This window comes from Sus scrofa, chromosome 2 (assembly GCF_000003025.6).
Source record: "Sus scrofa isolate TJ Tabasco breed Duroc chromosome 2, Sscrofa11.1, whole genome shotgun sequence".
In the NCBI taxonomy this organism is placed as follows: domain Eukaryota; kingdom Metazoa; phylum Chordata; class Mammalia; order Artiodactyla; family Suidae; genus Sus; species Sus scrofa.
The window spans coordinates 101,353,987-101,375,645 of record NC_010444.4 but is presented as its reverse complement, the minus strand read 5'-3'; the positions used below and the strand labels follow the sequence as shown (position 1 = coordinate 101,375,645).

Below are 21,659 nucleotides of genomic sequence, written 5' to 3'. Positions count from 1 at the left end.
CAAAAAGACACACACACAAAAACAACCAAAAGATTACTGTGAATTGTGAAATGTTTATTTTAGAAACACATAAAACTAAAATGCATACTTTATTCCAACAGCCTACAGAGAATGAAACAGGAAGCTACATGTTTATAAGTGCACATTTGCATTAGTATTCTTGCCATGATTGTAAGACCCAGAACACCTAGAATAGAGGACATTACATTTCGATTTGGAAAAATATTTAAAAGTTTTTACATGTACAATATAAATAAATAATATCACTTTTAAAACAAACAAAAAGATCAATAAAAGCGTATACCAAACAAAACTATTTTTTACTATTGAGTCCAATTCTATGCACTGGATAAAGAAGCCTATACTAGTTTTGGATAAGTTAAGTGCTTTTCAATTAGCAAGGATGCAAATTCTGTCAATAAATAGATAAAATTATTATTTGTTAATAAACTAGGAAGTCCACAATAAATGACAAAGCAAGCTGAGCAGGTTCAGAAGGCTGACCCACATTTTTTGGCATCATCATGAAAACTCTGTGACTGACCGACACATCATTTCCAATGTCACCAATAAGGCCTCAGTGTGTACTCCAGGACATGTTTTTAAATTCTCAGGCAGTTCCTTAAGAATATTTGGGAGCTTCTGCAATGTCTTTGTATTTCTAGCATAAAGATCCAGTAACCAGTCAGTATGAGCACTAGGGGTTTCCTTATAATTCTGACAAGCCATAAGAAGCTCATTTAGATGAGTCAGTCCTTTGAAAGCTAAGAAGAACTCTGAAGACAAATCAAAAATTGAACAAAAATTCAGTAACATCCTACTAAGTAAAAATGAGCCAAATTCAAGTTGCTGGTGGTAAAAATGTTTCTCTGCTTGTGCGTGAAAGTTCTCCACGGTATCTTCTATTTTTGTAATAGCAAATAGCTCTTCCTTGATTTGGGATGATACATAATCCAAGGGTAATTCCCCCTTGGAGTTCCTCTGTTGTAAAAGCACTGGGCCTATGAAAATGAAAATGCAAAATGTTAAGAGTAAAACATTTTTATTTTGGCAGCTCAACAGTCATTTTCTCTCATTTCTCCCAAAGCATTCAAGGCTCAGTTTACAGTCATATTTTCTATTAATTCATATTGACATAATTAACTGGCTATATATATATACTAACTGCCTAATACAGGTGCATTAAAAAAAATTCTAGTCAATTGCCTAATGAAATTTGCCTATAAGTACATGCCTTAGTTCAATAAACAATATATACGGTTATAAATGAAATTTTTTTTTTGATAAGCTCATCTTGGAATAATCAGTGCTTCTGGAAGAAATTAACAAAATACATTTATCTTAAATTATGTATAAAAGTCTTAAAGATATTTCATAACAGCACCAAGAGGAAAAAGTACTGTCCCCCTTCCATTGTTAAGAGGTGATGGCAGCAGTGCAAACTGCAAAATCTTGCCCAAAGTTTTTCATTATCCTTGCTTATGTTCAATTTTTACTACAAGTAACTGAATCACAAAAAATAAACATTAACTGCTCTTAGTGAGACTTAGATTTCACCCATCTATGCTAGCTAAACCCATCTAACTACCTACATACAAAGTAGTGAAGATAAGAGTTTATCCCCTGGGTAGTAAAAGATAATATGGGAGGGGCAAACAACAACTCAGTATTTGGTCACAGAGCAAAGTACAAGAGTATTCTGTACCTGTGCCAGTCAAATCCTGTAATTATTTATATACTCTGCCAAGGAAATGTTATAAGGAATATAAGTTTTAGTATTAGCAGACACAATCAGAAGATTCTGCTACATAACACAGATCACACTGTCAGAGAGAGTAGAGATTATAGCTGCTAAAACTCTTACATGATCAACCTGATCAGGCATATGTAGTGGCCTACATACAAAATGTATTTAATATAAAAGACCAATCAGTAATGATAAATGATTAATGTAAAGTTTATAGAAAAAGACAGTACTAAATCAAAACTAGGTTTTTTTCATTATGTTGATATTTCAAAAAAAATGTTTCAAGTTACTCCTGTTTAAAATATACAACAAATTATGAAGACAAGATACCACAAGTAAACAAAGGTTTTAGAAACATAAGTAAATTATTTAAATTAATGCTCTCAAGATGTAGTTTCTGCAATGACAGTGTCAAATTATTTGATGGGTCCAAACCCAGATCATAACTCAGAGAAAGATAAGCTGTATGATTGCCAAAGGACCTTGATAAATGCAAGTACAAGTAGATTTGCTCTTAGAACAAGGAACTCATCAATTTACTATATTTCACCAAGGGTCTTAAAAAATTTCACACCGGTTAGTATAATGCCTTCTTATGAAGATTTGGACTTCATACAATCACAGATTTTATCATTTAGACCACTTGAAGCAAGGTCAAATACTGGCTTGGAATGTCAGATACAGAGTTGTAGGAAAATAGAATATTTAGGAGACAGAACAGTATGGTTCTGTAAACATGTAATACTAAAAAAATATTACAAGAACTAAAAAATATATTGATTATGAAATGGTGTCAGTAAGAAAGACACACTAAGGCCTTTAGGGGGCAGGAGAAGACTATAAATAACCAAACATGTTAAACTACCATACACAGTCTTTCTTAGATAAATAAATGATAGCAAAAAGTCCTCTGAAGAAAACACACTGTTTATTTACTTGCAGAACCAAATAGCTTTATTTGAGAAAAAATAATTTAAAATTTCAAGTTAAAATTAGTACAAATAAATTATACAAATCTTTATTTCTACATTATAAGCTAGTCATCAGTTCTCCTTTGTTTTTCCTTTTAAAATATAAATCTGTTTTGAATATTTTGATATAATATTTATATTTTCAGTTCAGATATATAAAAAGCATCACTGAGTTTGGGGGTGGAGGGGTTCTGAAAGCAGAGATCAGATTGGAAAGCAAGAGAAATAAGCGGTAGATGAATATTAAGCTCAAGTTTCTTCCATCACAAAACCCCTGCACAACCATTTGGAAATCCTCCTACTTAATTGACTACAAAATGTGAATGAAAAAAAAGATATTCTAAGATATCTTTTTCTGTAGTCTGTAAAGAAATGACTCATTAAAAAATAACTGAGTTAGCAGTTATATACAGGAAATGAAACAAGGCTGAAAAATCCAAGTATTCACAATCGAACATTAACATCACTTTATTTATAAGCTTTCAGAAATGGCTGGTTTACAGACATGCAATTTAAGTAAAAGGATTAATATTAAAAACTAACACACCCAATTCAAAATACATTCTCCTAATAAACCTAAATAGGCTTAGTAACACAATAAATAAATAAATACCTATTATGAAAAGGCTTTTTTTTTAATCCTTAGTAATAAAAGGTGCTTATGTTCTAAGAGACTTTTCATCTTTACTTTTTCATTAACATGTAATAAAGGCATCTTTCGTTAGAGATCTTAAAATGTAAGATGCCTTCTACCTCAGAGATTCATCGAAAAAGTGGATAATTTATCATAACACGTTTAGCATAAATGCACTCACCCCCATGCTGGAGTAGCAGCTTGCCAATTTCTACATGTCCGTTTGACAGTGCATCATGCAAAGGAGTCACCCCATCCACTTGAGTGAGCAGATCTACCTCTGGACAACGTTGCAAAATTTCCTGGACACACACTGTGTTGCCATAGTTACAAGCTTCATGCAAAGGCGTCCAGCCAGCATTGTCTAAATTAGAAATCAAGGCAAATTTTAAAACAGCAAAAGTAGGACTTTTTAGTAGTGAAGTACTGATATTCTACTTTATCAGTGTAACTTTCTAAGTGCCTCATATACAAATAGAATGCTTTGATAAAAATGACTAGGGTATAGGTCATATTTCTAACTGTAAGAAAAACAAAGTAAAAACAATTTAAAAATACTGATATTGAGATCTGATCAAAATATAGACACCAAAAAATGGTTCTGCACTATTAAAAATAATATACAATGATTTTATTGGTTTTGCTACTAGCAATATTTTAAAGATATGTCACGTAAATATACTTAAATGATTTTTCTTAATGTTGGCATTAAACTATTTAATATTATAAATATTAAGATACTGGCTTAGACCACAAAGATTGAGAACTTACCTTTAACATTGATGTCTATTCCTGGCATAGAAAGAAGAAGAATCAATTTCTCCACTTGGTTATTTATGCAAGCTCTATGGAGGGCTGTTTCTCCTGCCATAAAAAATTAGTAGATTATTCCAGAGAAGACAAGATACCAACTAAAGAAAATAATCAAAGGGCATGAACTAGGAGATCTGGCCCCATGCCAGAAAATTATTTATTGAGTCTTCCTTTTAACTGGTTTAAACATTTCTCACATTTAAAAAAAGAGGGGGTTAGAGAACCCCACCAATCTGTAGGGCTTCTTCATTCTATCAACAATTCAGCAATGAAATTCTACTGCAGAAGGTTTAACACAGGCATTGTCTCCCCCTAGTTCAAGGTTTAAAGCTTCAATCCTGCTATAAAACCCCTAAATGATCAGAGAACACCAAAAATACTGGGTTTTGCAGCAATAAAAGTTTAGAGTGCAATTGCCCTCTCTTAAATTTATTCATGAACCTACGTTAAATGTATGGCTCTTTTTTATACAGCATTTATAGCTTAATTCAAATGAATGTTTCTGGCTAAGCACGAGTGCCTCTACACACTCAAGTGTAATTCAGAACTTCAAATCCATTAACAGATGGTTTGCTGCTTCTCAATAGGCTGTCTGGCTTGGCTGCAGCAGCACAGAGAAGGAGAAATGGGGGAAGCTTAATATAAACACACACACACACACACACACACACACACACACACACACACGAAAAAATTTCCTAGTACCACTTAAAGCTGAACAAGAGCAACAAATAGAATGGCAAAGTCTTTTCTAGGAGGGGTGCAATTTGTGTCTGCTGCCAAAAATTGTCCATATTCATCTCTGCCATAACCAAATTAATAAGATGTATGTGATAATTTGATGTAAAAAAAAACCTGACGGCTTAAAAAAAAAAATACTGAATCAAACTCTTTCTTGCTATAAAATGCTAAGTAGCACATCTTTCAAGTGTTGAGTTTTAAAAATTATCTCTAACTTCCACCAAAACATTTCTTTTACGATCACTGAAAAGATTGTAAAGTTTTCCTCTCCTGTTTCTCAATTCTCTGCCCCCTTCCAAGTTCCTTCTGCTGTTCTGCAGCCTAAAGTCATTCATATTCCTTTTACTTTCTGACACAATAAACAAAGAAAAGGGGCCCTGTTTAGTGAAATTAATATCTGATTTCTCATTTAACATATTTTCATATTTTGAGCCAAATAGGCAGTTATTCTGAGTTTGTAATATGCTATTATGAACTTATGTTGAAAGATTATAAAAGCTTGGTGTCATAATGGTAATATTTGTATTAAAAATGCAATAGAGCTCTTGAACAAGAGACTTAACAATTTACTTAGGCCATATATAGACTCTTGGAAGGTAATTTATAATTTTGAGTTAAGAGGTACCTAAGTAAAAGAAGTGCCAGAGTGAATTATTACAACGCTATTCTTGTTACTCCATCCCTTTAGGTACTTAGGTTCCAGTATAGTTAGAACCAAAAGCCAAACACATTTCATAGTCTGGGCTCAATGCCTGGAAGAAAAGAGTCCATATGCCTAACACAGCTATGTAACATAGCCTACTTCTCATTCTTTGTTCACAAAACGTCTAGGACTGAAAGAGATGAAGACTGAATTATACTTTCAAATCACAAGACACTGATCCTAAGCAGCACAGGTTGAGGTGGAATAGAAAAGTAAGGCAGGCAAGTCTGGAGTGAGCTCAACATGAGCTAAACAATGTTTAATATTTGAAGAGGCAGGTAAAGAAAAAAAAGGAAGGAATATTCTATTACACTGGGTATTAACAATTACTTTTTTTTTTTTTTTTTTTTTTGGTAGAAACGGCAGTTCAAAAACATAATATGCTCTCCAGGAAGGTATTTCCTGGACTTAGTCCAGTATTTTAAGTTCAAGCATTCATCAGGGCCAGTGTGTAAAACTTACAAATACTGACTACAACCACAAAAATTTCCTAGAATAATTTATTAATATTTGGAATACCTTTTAAATTAGTCTTGTGAAAATTTATCTTTGTAACTAAAGAGGGGCAATTCTCCTTGGAACATGACAATTCTCCTTCTGACTTCTTTTTCAATCTTTTTAATGATGAGGAACATTTTGCAAGATTCAGCTCTCTGAAAAGAAAGACATAATGAAAGCATGTTTTTTACCAAGGCATGGCAGCACACACTGGATGGTGAAAATTTTAAAAAAATCTAGCCTTCTTTTAATTTAAACCCACTTAATTCATTCAAATCCTTACTGATTTCTATTTTAAATTTATTTCAACTATACAGAAACAAATTTTATCCTTTGACTTTCATTTTATTAACCTTGCACCACCAAATACCCACCAAAAAGTTTATGAATACTGAATGTCAGGTAAAGAAGAAGGAATTAAAGTAAACTGTATTTGGCAGAGAGATTAAAGCAAAATGCTGAGATCAAAATGCAGGCCCCTACTCTCCATTCTTATTTTTATATTCTAATCCTATTCTCGTCTTCCTAAAAACATTTCAGGTTTCCTGAATTTTATAAAGCTTACTTCTAGAAGAGATTTCTCACTTTAGGGAAGAAATTAGAACAATTCAGTGTATCTCACATGACCATGCATTCTGAAATCCCACCTTTACTATATATAAGTAGTAATTTAAATCACAGGGCAAAAAATGTGTGAAACAATAATTTGATGAACAGTTTTATTTTGGGGGGAAAAGATTTAATAGAGAAAAAGCATGTACCTTAAAGAAAGTGAAAAATGCTCATCATTTTTAGGTCTGAAAATGAGTTTTATGGTAGTCAGTATAACTCAGACATCACAGATAAACAAGATGTGTTCAAGAAATGTGTAAGAAAAAGAGCTGTACTTGAAAACAAAGCCTAGCTAGCGAATACGCATCACTCACGGTAACTCCGGCGGCCCTTCAACTTGTTTCTGTTTAGCACCATTCAGCATTATTAAGGCCCTCTGAGATTCAAAGCAAGGCCGCTGTCCTATTTTCTTCGGTATCTGCATCTTTCCAGTCCCACGCACACCAGTTTTCCCCAAAGCTGGCAAATAAGAATATACCTGTTGCAAAATAATATGATATCACTTTCTCAACTACAAAGACCTAGGAAGTGTTAAAAAGATATCACTTGATTCATTTCACCATTAAATTTAGTTATATATTCTTGCTTTCATCACTATGATGAAACCACTTATTTCACTTGAACATGCTAAAATACTAAGAAAGTTCTTAGTTCCACGTCATTAAGTCAACACGACATACGTAAGAAGAAAAATACCTTCTTGAAAATAATTACTTTTTTGAATTCAAATATGATACCATTTAGGTAAGTTCTTTTGATGAGTCTTATGCCCAACTTGTTATAGTTTATTTGCATATTTTTAATATTTATGGTTTATGTACAACTGGTATTTTGTCATTTCCATTTTGATAATGCCCTCCTTCAACAGAAAAAAATCTGGAATAAATCGAATAAGGAGTGCAAAAGTCATTAAATCCAAGAACTGCTGCAAACTACAACGCACTCAATCTGACCAATTATTAGCAAGCACATTTATCTTTTGTTGAAGAAAAGTGCTAGATATTAGATATCAATAATAGTAAAACATAGCCAAGATAAGATTGGAAAACCTTGGGTCAAATCAAGTTTATATGTGCATATATATATAGGATAAATGGAATAACTTTTGGCATCATTTGCAAATTTTGCTTTATAAGTATCATTAAATACTATGAGGAAGTTTTTGGATTGAGGCCTTTCCAAAATAATAGACTTACTTACATACTGTGGCAAGTGATAAAAAGATGCTTGTACAATTTTTCTGTTATCAATTCTTAATTACTCTCAATTACTTAAAATTTCCATTCACTAGTTATTCCATTTTGAGGTAGAAAACTACATGCTTTTACATATTTTTGAAAGATTTAAGATTGACATGCTCTATCCAATTATTAGAGTAAGAATATTTAAAAATTTATAAACATACTTCTTGGAAATTAAAAGAACTAGAATAGAGTAGTGCTTACCATTTTCTGCAGAGAGAGTGGCTCAGAAGAAATACTGATAGAACTCTGGAAACACAACTTTTTAAAGACTGCCTCTGCAACAAACATTTGAAGCCAGGAGGAAGAAAAGGAACAAATAAAAACCTCTAATTCCTGCGAAGAAAAGTCTGTAGAAAACAAGATAAGTAATACGGTTATTGCTACACCGTATAAAATTTCTTTCTATAAACTGATTTCCTCCAACGGACCTGATTCATTCTAATGATGAGTCCTACACAAGTAAGATTCACCCACATAATTTTAAACCACCAAAAATAGGTAATATTCCTATTTCTTATCTTTCATTAGAAATTTTTTATGGCACATGTTCTCACATTTGAAACAGTCATTACTGTTTATTATTTTAAATAAAGTTCTTGAAATTTTAAAATTATAACTATATCACATATATATACACATACACACACACACAAGTGGATAGCTGATATATGAACAGATAGATAGACATGGGTTTTTATCACTGTACTTTCCAATTAGACCTCTTCCTACCATAGGACTGTGCCTTCCTACAATAGGACTGTGCCTTCCTACAATAGGACTGTGCCTGTATTTTTTGGACATGTATGTGGTTATTAAACAGGCACACAAGTATTTAATTTGCACTGATTATTCTTGAGCCAATAGGAAGACAATTTTCCCTGACACGCATTCATGAGTTGTATCAATTCAGAAAAGAAAGGTAAAGAAGAGGGAAAAAGTAAGAAAAGAGAATGTAGGGGTTCCCATCGTGGCGCAATAGAAACGAATCGACTAGGAACCATGAGTTTGCAGGTTCAATCCCTGGCCTCACTCAGTGGGTTAAGGATCTGGCATTGCCGTGAGCTGTGGTGTAGGTCGCAGACGCGGCTCAGATCTGGCATTGCTGTGGCTCAGGCATAGGCTGGTGGCTACAGCTCCAATTAGACCCCTAGCCTGGGAACCTCCATATGCCGCGGGTGCGGCCCTAAAAAGACAGAAAAGACAAAAAAAGAGAATGCATAAGAATTTCCTTGTATGTTTGCATCCATTCTACTGTATCGCAAGTAGGGGAGGGGAGTATAATCTCAAGAAACAAAGGAACATAAAACATCAAGACCTCAAACTGCTTCATTTCAAAATCCTCAAGTTCCCCAATAACATGGAAATACATAAATATATACATGAACTGAAAGGGATAAAGGTCCAGAGTGACAATTTCCCCTGTAAATTTGATGTTATAGATGGTCTATGAATATGCTCTGCTTAAGTAACACAATGGATAATACAGTGCAATGATAAAAAATAAATATGACTGAAAGGATACTAAAAGAGCTACAATTAAGCAAAACAGGATGAAAAAAGTTGTGCTACTATACAATAATGCAGATTAAAATTAACTACAAATGATGGAAGAATAAAGAATTAGAAAAAGTCAATAAAACTAGCAAAATAAAACAACAGTTAAAATACATTTTAAAAATTGGACAAAATGATTACCTTCATAGCAATATACAGTCTAAAATTTGACCTCTACTCAGGATCTAAGTTCCCTTAGGCTGCAGGGACTTCAGCTACCCAGTGGAAATCCTGTCCTGCTCAGACGCCTTACCAAAAGGCTCTGGTGTCCTTGTGGTCCTTGACTGATTTTTAACAAGGGTAGGAAGGATGGGGTGGGGTTGGTGTAGAGTGTGGACAACAGTTTAAGGAGGGATTTTGCCCCAGGGAGCATTCAGCCACTTTTGGTTGTCACAACTGAGAAGGAAGGATAATGGCAACCAATGGGCAAAGGCCAGGGATGGCTCCAACTGTCCTACAGTTCACAGCTCACAGGACAGGCCTCTACAATAATGAATTATCTTGCCCAAAACATACAGTGGTCAGGCTAAGAAAGAAACTGCCTGCACTAAAGAGATGGGAGCTTCTTGCTTATAGCAGACTACCATCTGGGCAAATGGATCCAGTCAAATGTTAAACAGATCCACCTAGCCCCAGAAAGATACATAACTTCAGAGTTCATAATCCTTTCCAGATATGGCCCCAATAGAGATCCAACTTATAAGAGGAAATGAGAAAGGAGTTATTTACAACTTTTTATTACAACTGATTACCTATAACCTACTAGGTTGCTAGTATTATCTGAAACTATGCAAGCAGTAAACTGAAGGAGGATCATCAAAAGATCTTCTGAATATTAAATCTCTAGTTATGTACATCAAAAAAAAAAAAAAACAAAAAACAAAAAAAAACCCTCTATCATCATATAGTTTACACAACAAGTGATTGGTCTCTTTACATATCAACTCCAAGCAAAGGCAAAAGCAAAGCAGACATAACTCGTACTGTACAGTTCAAAAGCAATGATCCATTTGGAATGACCAATGATCAATGGAGTTATTTATCTAGAAAGAACATTTGGTAGGTATAAAGATGCAGAAAGTACAAATTATGATTTATCTACACAGGCCAGGTAATACACTCAAAGGGAATGATAAATAAAAAAACCTAGGAACTTAACCCTTGGACTACAAGACCTTTAAATGCAGGATCATTTTTGTTGCCCTCACAGCTTGTAGGTCAGTAGATTGCACAGAATAAACATTCACCATTTGACAAATAGACGAGTGAATGAATGACTGGGTTTGGAAAGCCAAGCCAGGAAGACCTTTTTTAAAAAGGTACTCAAATCATGCCACTCTCTTTTAAATGGATTCCAAAAACAGGGCTTACAAGTTCCTACTCAAGCTCCTATGCTACTTTGGCTTTATTCTTTTGGCCACTCTTTTTGGGGCTTGCCAGCAGCCAGTCAACAGAAGATTTCAGTCTCAATTCTTTCCTATCTCTCTGAGCTGAGTTTGTAAATGTTTTATCTTCTGACTGAAGCACAATTCCCTGACTCCACCAAACTCCTACTTATACCTCAGGTTTTGCCTTTCATGACCTCTCAAAATAAGTTCATTCATCTCAATACCTACTTTTTTTTTTTATCTGGAGCACTTAGCACTTTTAAATAATGCATTTACATTAATTTAATTACAGTCTGCTTCTCCAACCAAAAGTTTCAAAAAGGCAAGAATTACATTTTGTTTCCCTCCTTCATTACGTATAAAGTGTTCAGTTCAATGCCTGGCAGAATGCCAAAAAAACCGTGTTGAATAAATAAGACAATAGAAACATTTTAATAGTAATTAGCAAAATTATAAAAATTTATCTTTATGGAAGAAGTCTGAAACATAAAGAGGGATTAAAATAGAGATTTTCTTTTTAAAAAAGCTAATAAAGTTTTAAAAACTCCAGAAAAGTTAATGATATAGCCTAACAAAGGCAAAAGAAGCTTTATTAAAGTTCTGTAAAGATGTGAAAAATATAGCAGCTCTTGATGACATGTTTTCTTCCCAATGAAAACAGGAGAAGTAAATTGAAGTTGGGGACTGACAGACTATGTCTTGCTGCCTATTTTTATGAAGTTTAATTGGACACAACCATGTTAATTTCTGTATTGTGTATTAATGCTTTCCTATAACTGCAGAGTTGAGTGGCTGGAACAAAGACGGTAGAGCCTGTAAAGCTAAAATTATTTACTATCTTGTATTTTATCAAAAAAGTTTGTCAAGGAGTTCCTGCCATGCCTCAGCAGTAATGAACCCAACTAGGATTCATAAGGATGTGGGTTCGATCCCTGTCCTTGCTCAGTGGGTTAAAGGATCTGGCCCTGCCATGAGCTGTGGTGTAGGTTACAAACATGGCTCGGATCTGGAGTTGCTGGGGTTGTGGAGTAGGCTGGCAGCTGTAGCTCTGATCTGACCTCTAGCCTGGGAACTTCCATATGCCTCACTTGAGGCCCTAAAAAGCAAAAAAAGTTTGTCAGACCCATACATCAGGAATTTCAAATGGGCACAAAAAAGAAATTTCAGATCATTTGATACTAAAATATAGAATGAGATGTAAAAAACTTTCTGTTCAAAGTGTTTAGACAAACAAGAGAGAATAGCATCTACGTGAGCTTGCTGAACCTGAGATCCGATGGAAAGAGGAAAGAATTTTACTTATTTACTGAAATACTATCTGTCATTTCCTTTCTTTCTTTGTTTCCTTCCCTCCCTTTCCTTCTTTCTTTCTTTTAATATGGCTGCATCCATGGCATATGGTTGTTCTAGGTCAGAGATTGAATCTGACCTATGCTGCACCTGTGTCTATGCTGCATCCTTTGACCCACTGTGCCGGGTGGGGGAATCGAACCCATGTCTCTGCAGTGACTTGAGCCGCTGCAGTCAGATTCTTAACCCAATACATCACAGTGGGAACTCTTTGCCATAATTTTCTAAAAAATAATTAACAATTTTACTAAACTAAAATTAACTTCACAGATCTGAATGTGCATAGTACCACAATATGCATTTTATACTTTTGGAGTAGGAAAAAAACAAACATCCAGTTTGTCATAAATGAGAAGGATGAACCAATTATCTTCCAGTCTAAGTTATGTAACAGCCAAATTATAAAATCTTTATTAATGACTTAGGAAAAGAAAAAAATAGTTTAACCGAGCTGAAGAATAATGGAAAGATATGTTTAAAAAAAAAAACAGAGTATTGTAATTTCCGTAGTGGAACAGTTGGTTAAGGATTTAGTGTTGTCACTACAGCACCAGGGACTGGTTTGATCCCTGGCTCTGGAACTTCCGCCTGCCACAGGTGCAACAACAACAACAGAAAGCAAACAACAACAACAAAAAAAATGGAATGTGTACACAGAAAAGTAAATGGTTCACCCTCAAAATATCAACAAAAAGGACATTATTAGAACACCGGTTCACTTGTAAACATAAGTGTATTATTCTACAAGCTCCATAATGAAGACTTTAATTTTGAGTATTAGCAGTAGAAAAGCCTCTGTTCTTTTAAGGTTAAACTACTTGTTTGATTTCTGTCTCTTGACAAAGGTTTAAAATCAAAATGAACAAACAAAAATTTAGGAGGTTATTAATGTGAACCATTTTTAGAAATATATGTTAAATTGATATATGTATATGTTTTATGATGTGTTTTAAAAGTGCCTATCTATGGCATAATTGGAAGTCTAAGAAACCAACTGTGTGTGCTTTGAGAAGGGAAAGGAAAGGCTTAGACACACATTTCAAATAGGTATATAGTTTAAATCTCTTATAGTTTTAAATATTAGTGATCAAACATTATGAGAGCAAACTAATCACTCATGGTGGGGCTATAATGGTAACATTAAAGTCTAGTTTTAACTTAAGTCAGTCACAGGCTTCAACTTGTTGGATTTAAATTTGCCATGTGAAAACTGGAAGTAATAGTAGTTAACAATGCCTCGCTTTAAAGTGAAGGGACATTTGAATGTAAGTAAAGAAAGCATTAAACACTGGTGTATAACATGTAGTAGAACCCTGTTAACACAAGGCTCATTATTTCATGCACTTGACTAAACTGTAAGACAAGTTATATTTCCCTAGAGGTAACCAATACACACTGGAAACAACACATAAATATACTGATAGCCTCTAAAGCGACTGCTAATCCTAGGGTCCCCAAACTCAAAGAGGTTTCATTATGAAATGAAAAAAGAGAATCCTTTCTACTGAATGTTTAGTTCTCGTACTAGCAAATAATGCCAGAATTCTGCTGTTTCTAAAATGGAAAAAAAAAAAAAAAAACTAGGAATGGTGGGAAAGAAATGATAAGAAAGGGTTCTGAAGGAAGATTGAATTTGAGCTAAGCAATGTTAAAAAGTCATGCAACAAAGGACAGCTACTTCACAAAGGAACAGTAATCACCAGTCAGCTCAATGAAAAAGAAAGAGGAAAAAAGAAGATAAAATGCTTTAGATAAAAATCTTCCAACTTTAGTAGTATAAAAAGAGACCTCTCTTTGCAGAGGGCATCATGGAATAAATCCCGAACCAAGTTAAGGTTTAGATTCCTATTCTAGAATCTCTCTTCAAGGTATTAAAGTGACTGACAGTATATTCAAAAACTTTTTCCTTTATACAAAACCAAGATGCAATGAAACATATGCCTAACAAAACAGAATATTTACTTAGCAGTCTAAAATATTTTTAAGTATATACAAATCATCTTTGATATCTGAGAGCCACAAAAAAAAATTCACTTGGTTTAAAATATGTTTATTTTAGAGATCTAGGAAGGAAGACAAGAAGGAAAAAAGGATGGGTGGAAGGAAAAGGTTCACTGTGTCCTAAACTGGCTTTGAAGGGTAAGAATGTACATAAGCGTTAATAACATTGTAATAACTTTGTATGGGGACAGATGGTTACTAGGCTTATGGTATGGATCATTTTCTAATACATGCAACTGCCAAATCATGTAGAACACTTGAAACTAACATAATACTGTACATCAATTATATTTTAAAAGAATGTATACGTAAAAGAAAGCCTCCTTTACTCTGGAGTTTCCAAAGAGTTAGATAAAACCTTTCATAAGGTAAGCATGTGAAAAAGAGTTTTGTCATCATATTGCTTAAATAACATTCTTCCCCCTTACTTTAGAGGAAACCTTACATAATGGGGGGAGGAGGAAGAGTGAGAAAATTATACATATAAATTACTTTTATTTCCTTCATCCATGCTAATTTGTTATATCACCAAACTCAATGGAAAAGAAACAGTAGCAGCTTTTCGTTACAACAAGAAAAATTACATAGCAATAGGTACCTGGGGAAAATGTTTAAACCAGTGACAAAGCTCAAGTTAATGCAAGTAGCTTTATAATATATTAAGTATTCTGATCTCAAGATTTTCATTTTTTTTATAATGTTAAGTATTTGTGTAGGAAGAGACCTGGAAACTGTTCATATTGCACAGATAGTATCAGAGACAGATAATGCTTTCTATTCAAAGTGAAGATTACAAGTATTAAAGGCACAAAATAGTTTGCACCACCTGAGATTCTAGAACATCAAACATAAAAAAAGCAAATCTATATTTATTTTTTTCTTTTTAGGGCCGCACCTGCCATATGTAAGTTCCCAGGCTAGGGGTGGAATCAGAGCTGCAGCTGCCAGCCTACACCACAGGCACAGCAACAATGGATTGTGGATCCAAGAGCCCTGTCTGCAAACTACCCCCCAGATCCCTGCAACATCAGATCCTTAACCCACTGAGTGATGCCAGGGATTGAATCCGCGTTCTCATGGACAAGTCAGGTTCCTAACCTGCCGAGCCACAATGGGAACTCCACAAATCTATCTTTCCAATTAAAAGAGAATAAACTGATTTTTAAATTTGTCTAGTTAAATATGTACTTTCCTAGGGTAGTTTAATTTTTAGTTGTAGGATTAAGGGTTATTATTGTATACAAATATACAATAACTTATTTCCAGGTACTATTTTCTACATTACAGTATTCAATTTTTATGAATTCATCAAAATAGTATTTTTGTGTGTGGGTAGGAAGCTTCATGTAATGTTTAGAGGAAAATAAGAATATGAAATTGCATATACCCATTCATAATGGGTAATTTTTACCTTTCTCTTTATACTGTCTATGTATATGAGGGTGTGTACACACACATATATACACATACTGTACATATAACTCTTTTAAAGAAAGCTTCATATAAACACATGCTAAAGATTACAGAATACCTAAAGGAAACTCAAAACTAAGTCCCATAATGGATTTAAAAAAAACATAACATAGACACACTTACCATCACATGAAAGGGAAACATAACTTCCTAAGTCATCAGACATGTGTCGCATCACATTTCTCCCCATCTTAAGACCAAGGAAGATCCAATAATCTATTGCTGCTCCAAGTATTCCAGTCAATAAGTAAGCTAGTTCATGTTTGAAGACCTAACATTGAGATGGGAAACATATTACTAAAACATATGGAAATATCTTATTTCTATTACTGTTTATTCTGAGGCAAAATAGAGCAATTTAAAAATACAGGGTAAGCTACTGCTTAACAGTATTCCTCAGAACCCTAGCAAATGAATCCCTCTTTCCATTCCCTTCATCTCCTTCTTTCCTCACTCCTTCCTCCCTCAATCTATATCTACATCTATATGACAACACAGTTAATGAAACAATTTTCTAGGACTCCTATATGGATAGCTTATAACAAACTCTTAAAATAGCTTTATCCAATGGTGTCACGTACTTTAATCAGGCAATCATTTCATTAAAACAATGAGGAAGTACTTCGCTTCTGTGGATTTCTGTTAACAAGAACATAGGACTATAAAAAAAGGATTTAGCCACCCCTACTGTCTAGATATATAAAATTAACTTTTACACTTCCCTAAATGGCATTTCCTGGAAAATACAATGAATAAAGCTTTAGCAAACAAGATTGTATTTGTTATAAAAATACCAATTGATTCATTTTTTTTTTTTTTTTTTTGCTTTTTAGGGCTGTGCTTGTGGCATATTGAAATTCCCAGGCTAGGGGTCAAATTGGAGCTGCAGCTACTGGCTTTATGCCATAGCTCAGGGCAATGCCAGATCCTTAACCTACTGAGTGAGGCCAGGGATTGATACCTCATCCTCATGGATACCAGTCAGGTTCATAACTGACTGAGCCAAAGTGGAACTCTGATTCAAGTTTTAATTATTAAATAATATCAAGTACCATTACCTAACTTAGAGATGTATAGAGATGACAGTTTTGAAAGTATAAAAATTATTTTACATTATCATTTTTATATTAACATTATTAAAATCCTATAAGAAATATAGCAAGGCATATAAATTTTACTTACAATAAGCATGCTTTATACTAGTGCTTAAAAATATCTTTTAAGTCCATTAACTATGAACATGAAGTGTGAAAATAATATTTTTAAACACCTTTGATTTAAACATAAACACTTTTTCACAATGACATTAAATCTAGCAGAACTTCCTATTTTTTTGGTATTTGTTGTTTAGGCATGTTGGATGCATTAAAAAAAATCATGGAATTAACAGTTGGGTAGAATGCATGTGAAGAGGTTTTAATAAATGTTATGGTAGACTATAACTGCTATGTTCTGCCACCATACTATGCCTAATATAATACTGATGACAGAGAAATCTCCTGCACTTTGCACCCTCAGTGATGATAGGATTTATTTCTCCTATTCTTACACGTATGTATAGTATTTCATTAAGGCATCACTCCTATCAAAAGAAGCTATTAGCTAAATGATCTCAGAACTGAAGTGCTATTTTTGAGTTGTTGTGCAAACAAGGACAAATAGTCAAGCAGCACATACATCAGGGCCCACTAAAACAGTGTTTACTGAGGGAAAACTCATATAGATAGAATCCTTAGCAGGGATGCAGGTCCCCAAGTGCCCTCCCACACTGCTGGGCATCACACTGTATTCTGTTAGGGAGGAAATTAGAATCCAGCGAAGAGACTCTGAAAAATGGGACCAAGGGGATTTTAAGCTGCATGATCAGGGGAGCACTGCCCTTCCTTTGATATGATCAGGGGCCAAGATACAGAACCTTGATCACAGTCTGATCCTGCCATGTATGGATTCATGAATGGGCATCAGCAGCACCCTCTTCTCCTGTCTTGATTAGAGGGCTGGGTTCATGCCTTGCAGTTGCAGTTGTGTGACATGGGGAGTGAACAGCAGGACTGGCCACATCGGCAGGCTGGGTAAGTACTCTCACCTCCCTTGGACCCTGGCAGGCTCCAAACCTTGCAGTTGACCAGAAATGACTTTTTTTAAGTATTGGTCTTAGCCAGTCTTCAATGAACTTTGCAGAAAGCTAACTTCATTCTTTGCAAAGCCAAAATGTAGATGACCACTCTGAGCAGTTTTACTTCTCATGGTTCAAGTTATCAAGAGAACATAAAATAGGACAGTGAAAATTTCTATTTAAACTAGCAAACTGATCATGTCAAGATCCATGCCACAGAATGTTCCTTCCAACATAACGTATATCTGAATATGAGCAATGACATTACTCAGGAAGAAAACAAGAGACTACTATATTTTGACTTCTCAAAGTATTCCCCCATCTCAATCACGTCATTTCAGATCCTGGTCCAAAGACTCTGGATGGGGAAGAGGAGGTGAGCTCATAGAGCTAAGCCTCATATAAATTATAGTCCAGCACTCCATCAATTAAAAGTAACAAAACCAAGCTGAGACTTTTCCTCTTTCCTGACACAAAATATGTACATGTGTGTCTGACCCCACAAATGAAAATCCATACTGCTTACTGTTCAATTTACCTTAAAATTACTGTTATTAGACAGATTCCTTTACCATGGTAAGAAAAATCCTGCGAAAGTTATTCTTAAATAAGTGTCACTGGCTAAACATACCCACCACATAGCCATCACAGAAATTTTTATATAAAAAGATACTTTCCAATCAGGTTCTTGGATCCTTTTATACTATTTTCTTAACTATGACACTCACTGTACCCACAGGACCAAGACATTATGCTATGCATTGTACTCACTGCAAATTTCAGTGTATAAACAATGCTACTATTTCTAGCAGAGTTGATATATATGCTCTGGCAGTAGATTAGTGGGAAAAAGGCAAATAAACCATCAAAAAAGAACAGCATTCTTGAAATCTTGAAATGTTTGGGGAAGCTAAAAGAACACAAATACCCTAAGAATTAATAAAGAAATGAAAGATAGGACTGCACACATGACATATTTACCTTAGAACTTGTAATATGTTAAAGCCTATCTCCTGTCAATACAGTTCTCTATTATCTACACATTCAAGTAATCTCCAGTTTATAAACTTGGCAATCATCCAAAAACTGACCACTATCTACTGCAGAAGAAATCTGAATATTGGCTGAGTGCCATTTTAGGGTTATCCACAATATACAAGGCAAGAGATGACAAAATACTCCTCTAATAATTCTGGCAGAAAGATGTAAATATAATATACATACAGTACCTCTTCTTAAACAGTGGCATATAAAATAAGAGAAAGTATACTGCCGTGGAGACTTGGTCCCTAGTCAGGGTTTTGCCCCAAGAAGCTGTGACACATTGAATAAGTTAACTCTTTCGCCTCAATTTCCTTATCTTTAAATACAAACTAGCTTTCATTTCTACCAAAAACTGTAGGGTTATGGTTAAATAGCATTTAAGGACAAAGAAAAGTAGGGCTAACCACCAAGCTCAGTAAAATGTGTACCTCTTCCATAACCTTGACACATCCCACCTCTGCTCTTTGCCAAGGAAAGCCCAAAGCTTTCTCAGATTATGACAATGAAATTCACTGCCACTGTGTCACTCTGCACTACTTTCTGATTGACATTATGACAAAACAATATTAGCATAAACTGAGGACTTCTGTTTAGCTAATGACTTAAATTAAATGCTTCAACTAAGCAAATCAAGATACAAATGCTTTACAGTACAGAAAATGATGTCTGTGAACATGCATGGAATTCCTGAAATTGGAAATTTCCAAAAAGGCTTAATTAAGTACAATAATGAATTCTAACAGATAAAGTACCTCAATAAAAAAGTTTACATGAATTTAAGCAATTCAAGTTAAATAAAATATTAATTTGCAAAGTTTAAAACCAGTTCTTATATCTCAACTGATGCTACAATTTATTGTACATTGCTTCACAAATGTTAAATTTATTAAAATTTGAACAAAAATCTTTATGCTGAATACGTATAAGTCTGTTACTATTTACATCAGTATTTTCTGAGGAAATTGTTATCTGTAGTAGTAGTCCTCTGGTGATTTAGTAAAATTGTGAAAATGTCAGTTTTATTATTTTCAATTATTAATGAGCAATTCCATTTATATAATCAAATGGATAAAAAAGAAATGTTCCTTACTGAGGAAGTATTTTCTATCCTTAATGATTCTATTACCTAAACAGTAAAAAAAAAAAAAAAAAAAGGTAGATGGTAATTAATAAAAATTTTATCAGTTTTAGCTTATGTCTAATTATAACCAGAAACAATTTTCCTTTTTTAATGCCAGTTAAAAAAAGCCCTGAAAATAATTTTTTAAAAGAATACCTCAGACATTCCCTTAATAGAATTTAAAAACCAGAAAGGGCTTCTGTTTCTGATAATGGAGACCTAAGTAATTCAGGTAAACTCCCTTACAAAATAAAACTTAAAATGATGAATAAATTATGTAAAACATCTGTAAAATTATGAGGAGTAGCTCAGCCAAGATCTAGGAGAAGGTAAAAACCATGTGAGGCATTCAAAGCTAGCTGCCCTAAAGACATTTGCTGACCCCAGAGAAAGAGATGATACACAGACAGAAGTCAGGATTTTGGAGCCTGGAGGAAAAAAAAGTATAAAAGTCATAGCCCAAGGCCTAATGCCCAATAGCTGACATCCTGCAGGGCTTCAGTCTCAAAGCAAGCATGAATCAGAAGCCAGACTACATGTATCTATGGCCCTATACTTCATTTGGACTATCCAGGAACCCTCCAATCTGGCAACAGAAATTTTCTCTGGAGGAAGATATTCTGCGTCTTTGCCACCAACTGTTTGCACAAATAATTTTTCAAACAAACTTACGGCACACAGTCAACCATAACTAGCTTGTAATCACTTTGCAAATACACTTTGCTATACAGCAGAAATCAATACTTTGGAAATCAACTATACTTCAAAAAATATATATATGATAAAATGCAAAAACACACAGAAGAGAAAGTAAAAGGAACTTTTTTTTTTTTTTTTTTTTTTTTTGTCTTTTGCTGTTGTTGTTGTTGCTATTTCTTGGGCCACTCCCACGGCATATGGAGGTTCCCAGGCTAGGGGTTGAATCAGAGCTGTAGCCACCAGCCTACGCCAGAGCCACAGCAACGCGGGATCCGAGCTACGTCTGCAACCTACACCACAGCTCACCGAACCCGCAACCTCATGGTTCCTAGTCGGATTCGTTAACCACTGCGCCACGACGGGAACTCCAAGTAAAAGGAACTTTTAAGAATGAATGGAAATTAATGATGTAACATAAACAATTAAACTATAAAGTCCCCCAAAGATCAATTTGAAAAGGAGAAAGGTGACTTACAATGCACCTAAAACATGAAACAGTATGTTGCTATGCATTTCATGTATTTTACCACATTTAATTTTCCCAATTACCCTTCACATAGATAATATACTAAAATTACTGTAAGCTAGATTTCTAATGACAAGCAAAACCTAATTATGAAGAAATGGTTCAGGAAATAACTCAACATCCAAAAAGGAAGTTTTAAAAACAACTTTTTATTAATACTACACCAAAAAGTTGTATGAATTCACTCAATTTTTAAAGTCACAAGTTCCTTGGAACTGAAATGTACAGAAAGAGAAAAACACAGGAGTTCCCTGGTGGCTCAACAGGTTAGGGATCATGGTGTTGTCATTGATGTGGCTTGGGTTGCTACTGTGGTGTAGACTCGATCCCTGGAAGGGGAATTTCCACATGCCATCGATGCTGACAAAAAAATTATCTAGACTGATAAGTAACTACAGATTTCTTAGCAGTAATGGTCAAGTAAC

General features: G+C 34.4%; 1 protein-coding gene across 4 annotated transcripts in view; it reads right to left on the bottom strand.

Moving 5' to 3' along the window:
• SLF1 (SMC5-SMC6 complex localization factor 1) overlaps window positions 34-21,659 on the bottom strand; it is an 88,869-nt gene continuing 67,243 nt past the window's right edge. For 2 of the 4 annotated variants that reach the window (XM_021085386.1, XM_021085385.1), the window contains 7 exons: window positions 15,853-16,000; window positions 8,165-8,310; window positions 7,034-7,197; window positions 6,129-6,262; window positions 4,124-4,216; window positions 3,534-3,716; window positions 39-1,001 (listed from right to left, as the gene is read on the bottom strand). In XM_021085386.1, coding sequence (XP_020941045.1) covers window positions 523-1,001; window positions 3,534-3,716; window positions 4,124-4,216; window positions 6,129-6,262; window positions 7,034-7,197; window positions 8,165-8,310; window positions 15,853-16,000 — 1,347 coding nt within the window. In that variant the 3' untranslated portion in view covers window positions 39-522. Of the gene's footprint in view, window positions 1,002-3,533; window positions 3,717-4,123; window positions 4,217-6,128; window positions 6,263-7,033; window positions 7,198-8,164; window positions 8,311-15,852; window positions 16,001-21,659 lie in introns of all 4 variants that reach the window. The other 2 variants (XM_021085384.1, XM_021085387.1) reach the window with 2 other exon arrangements.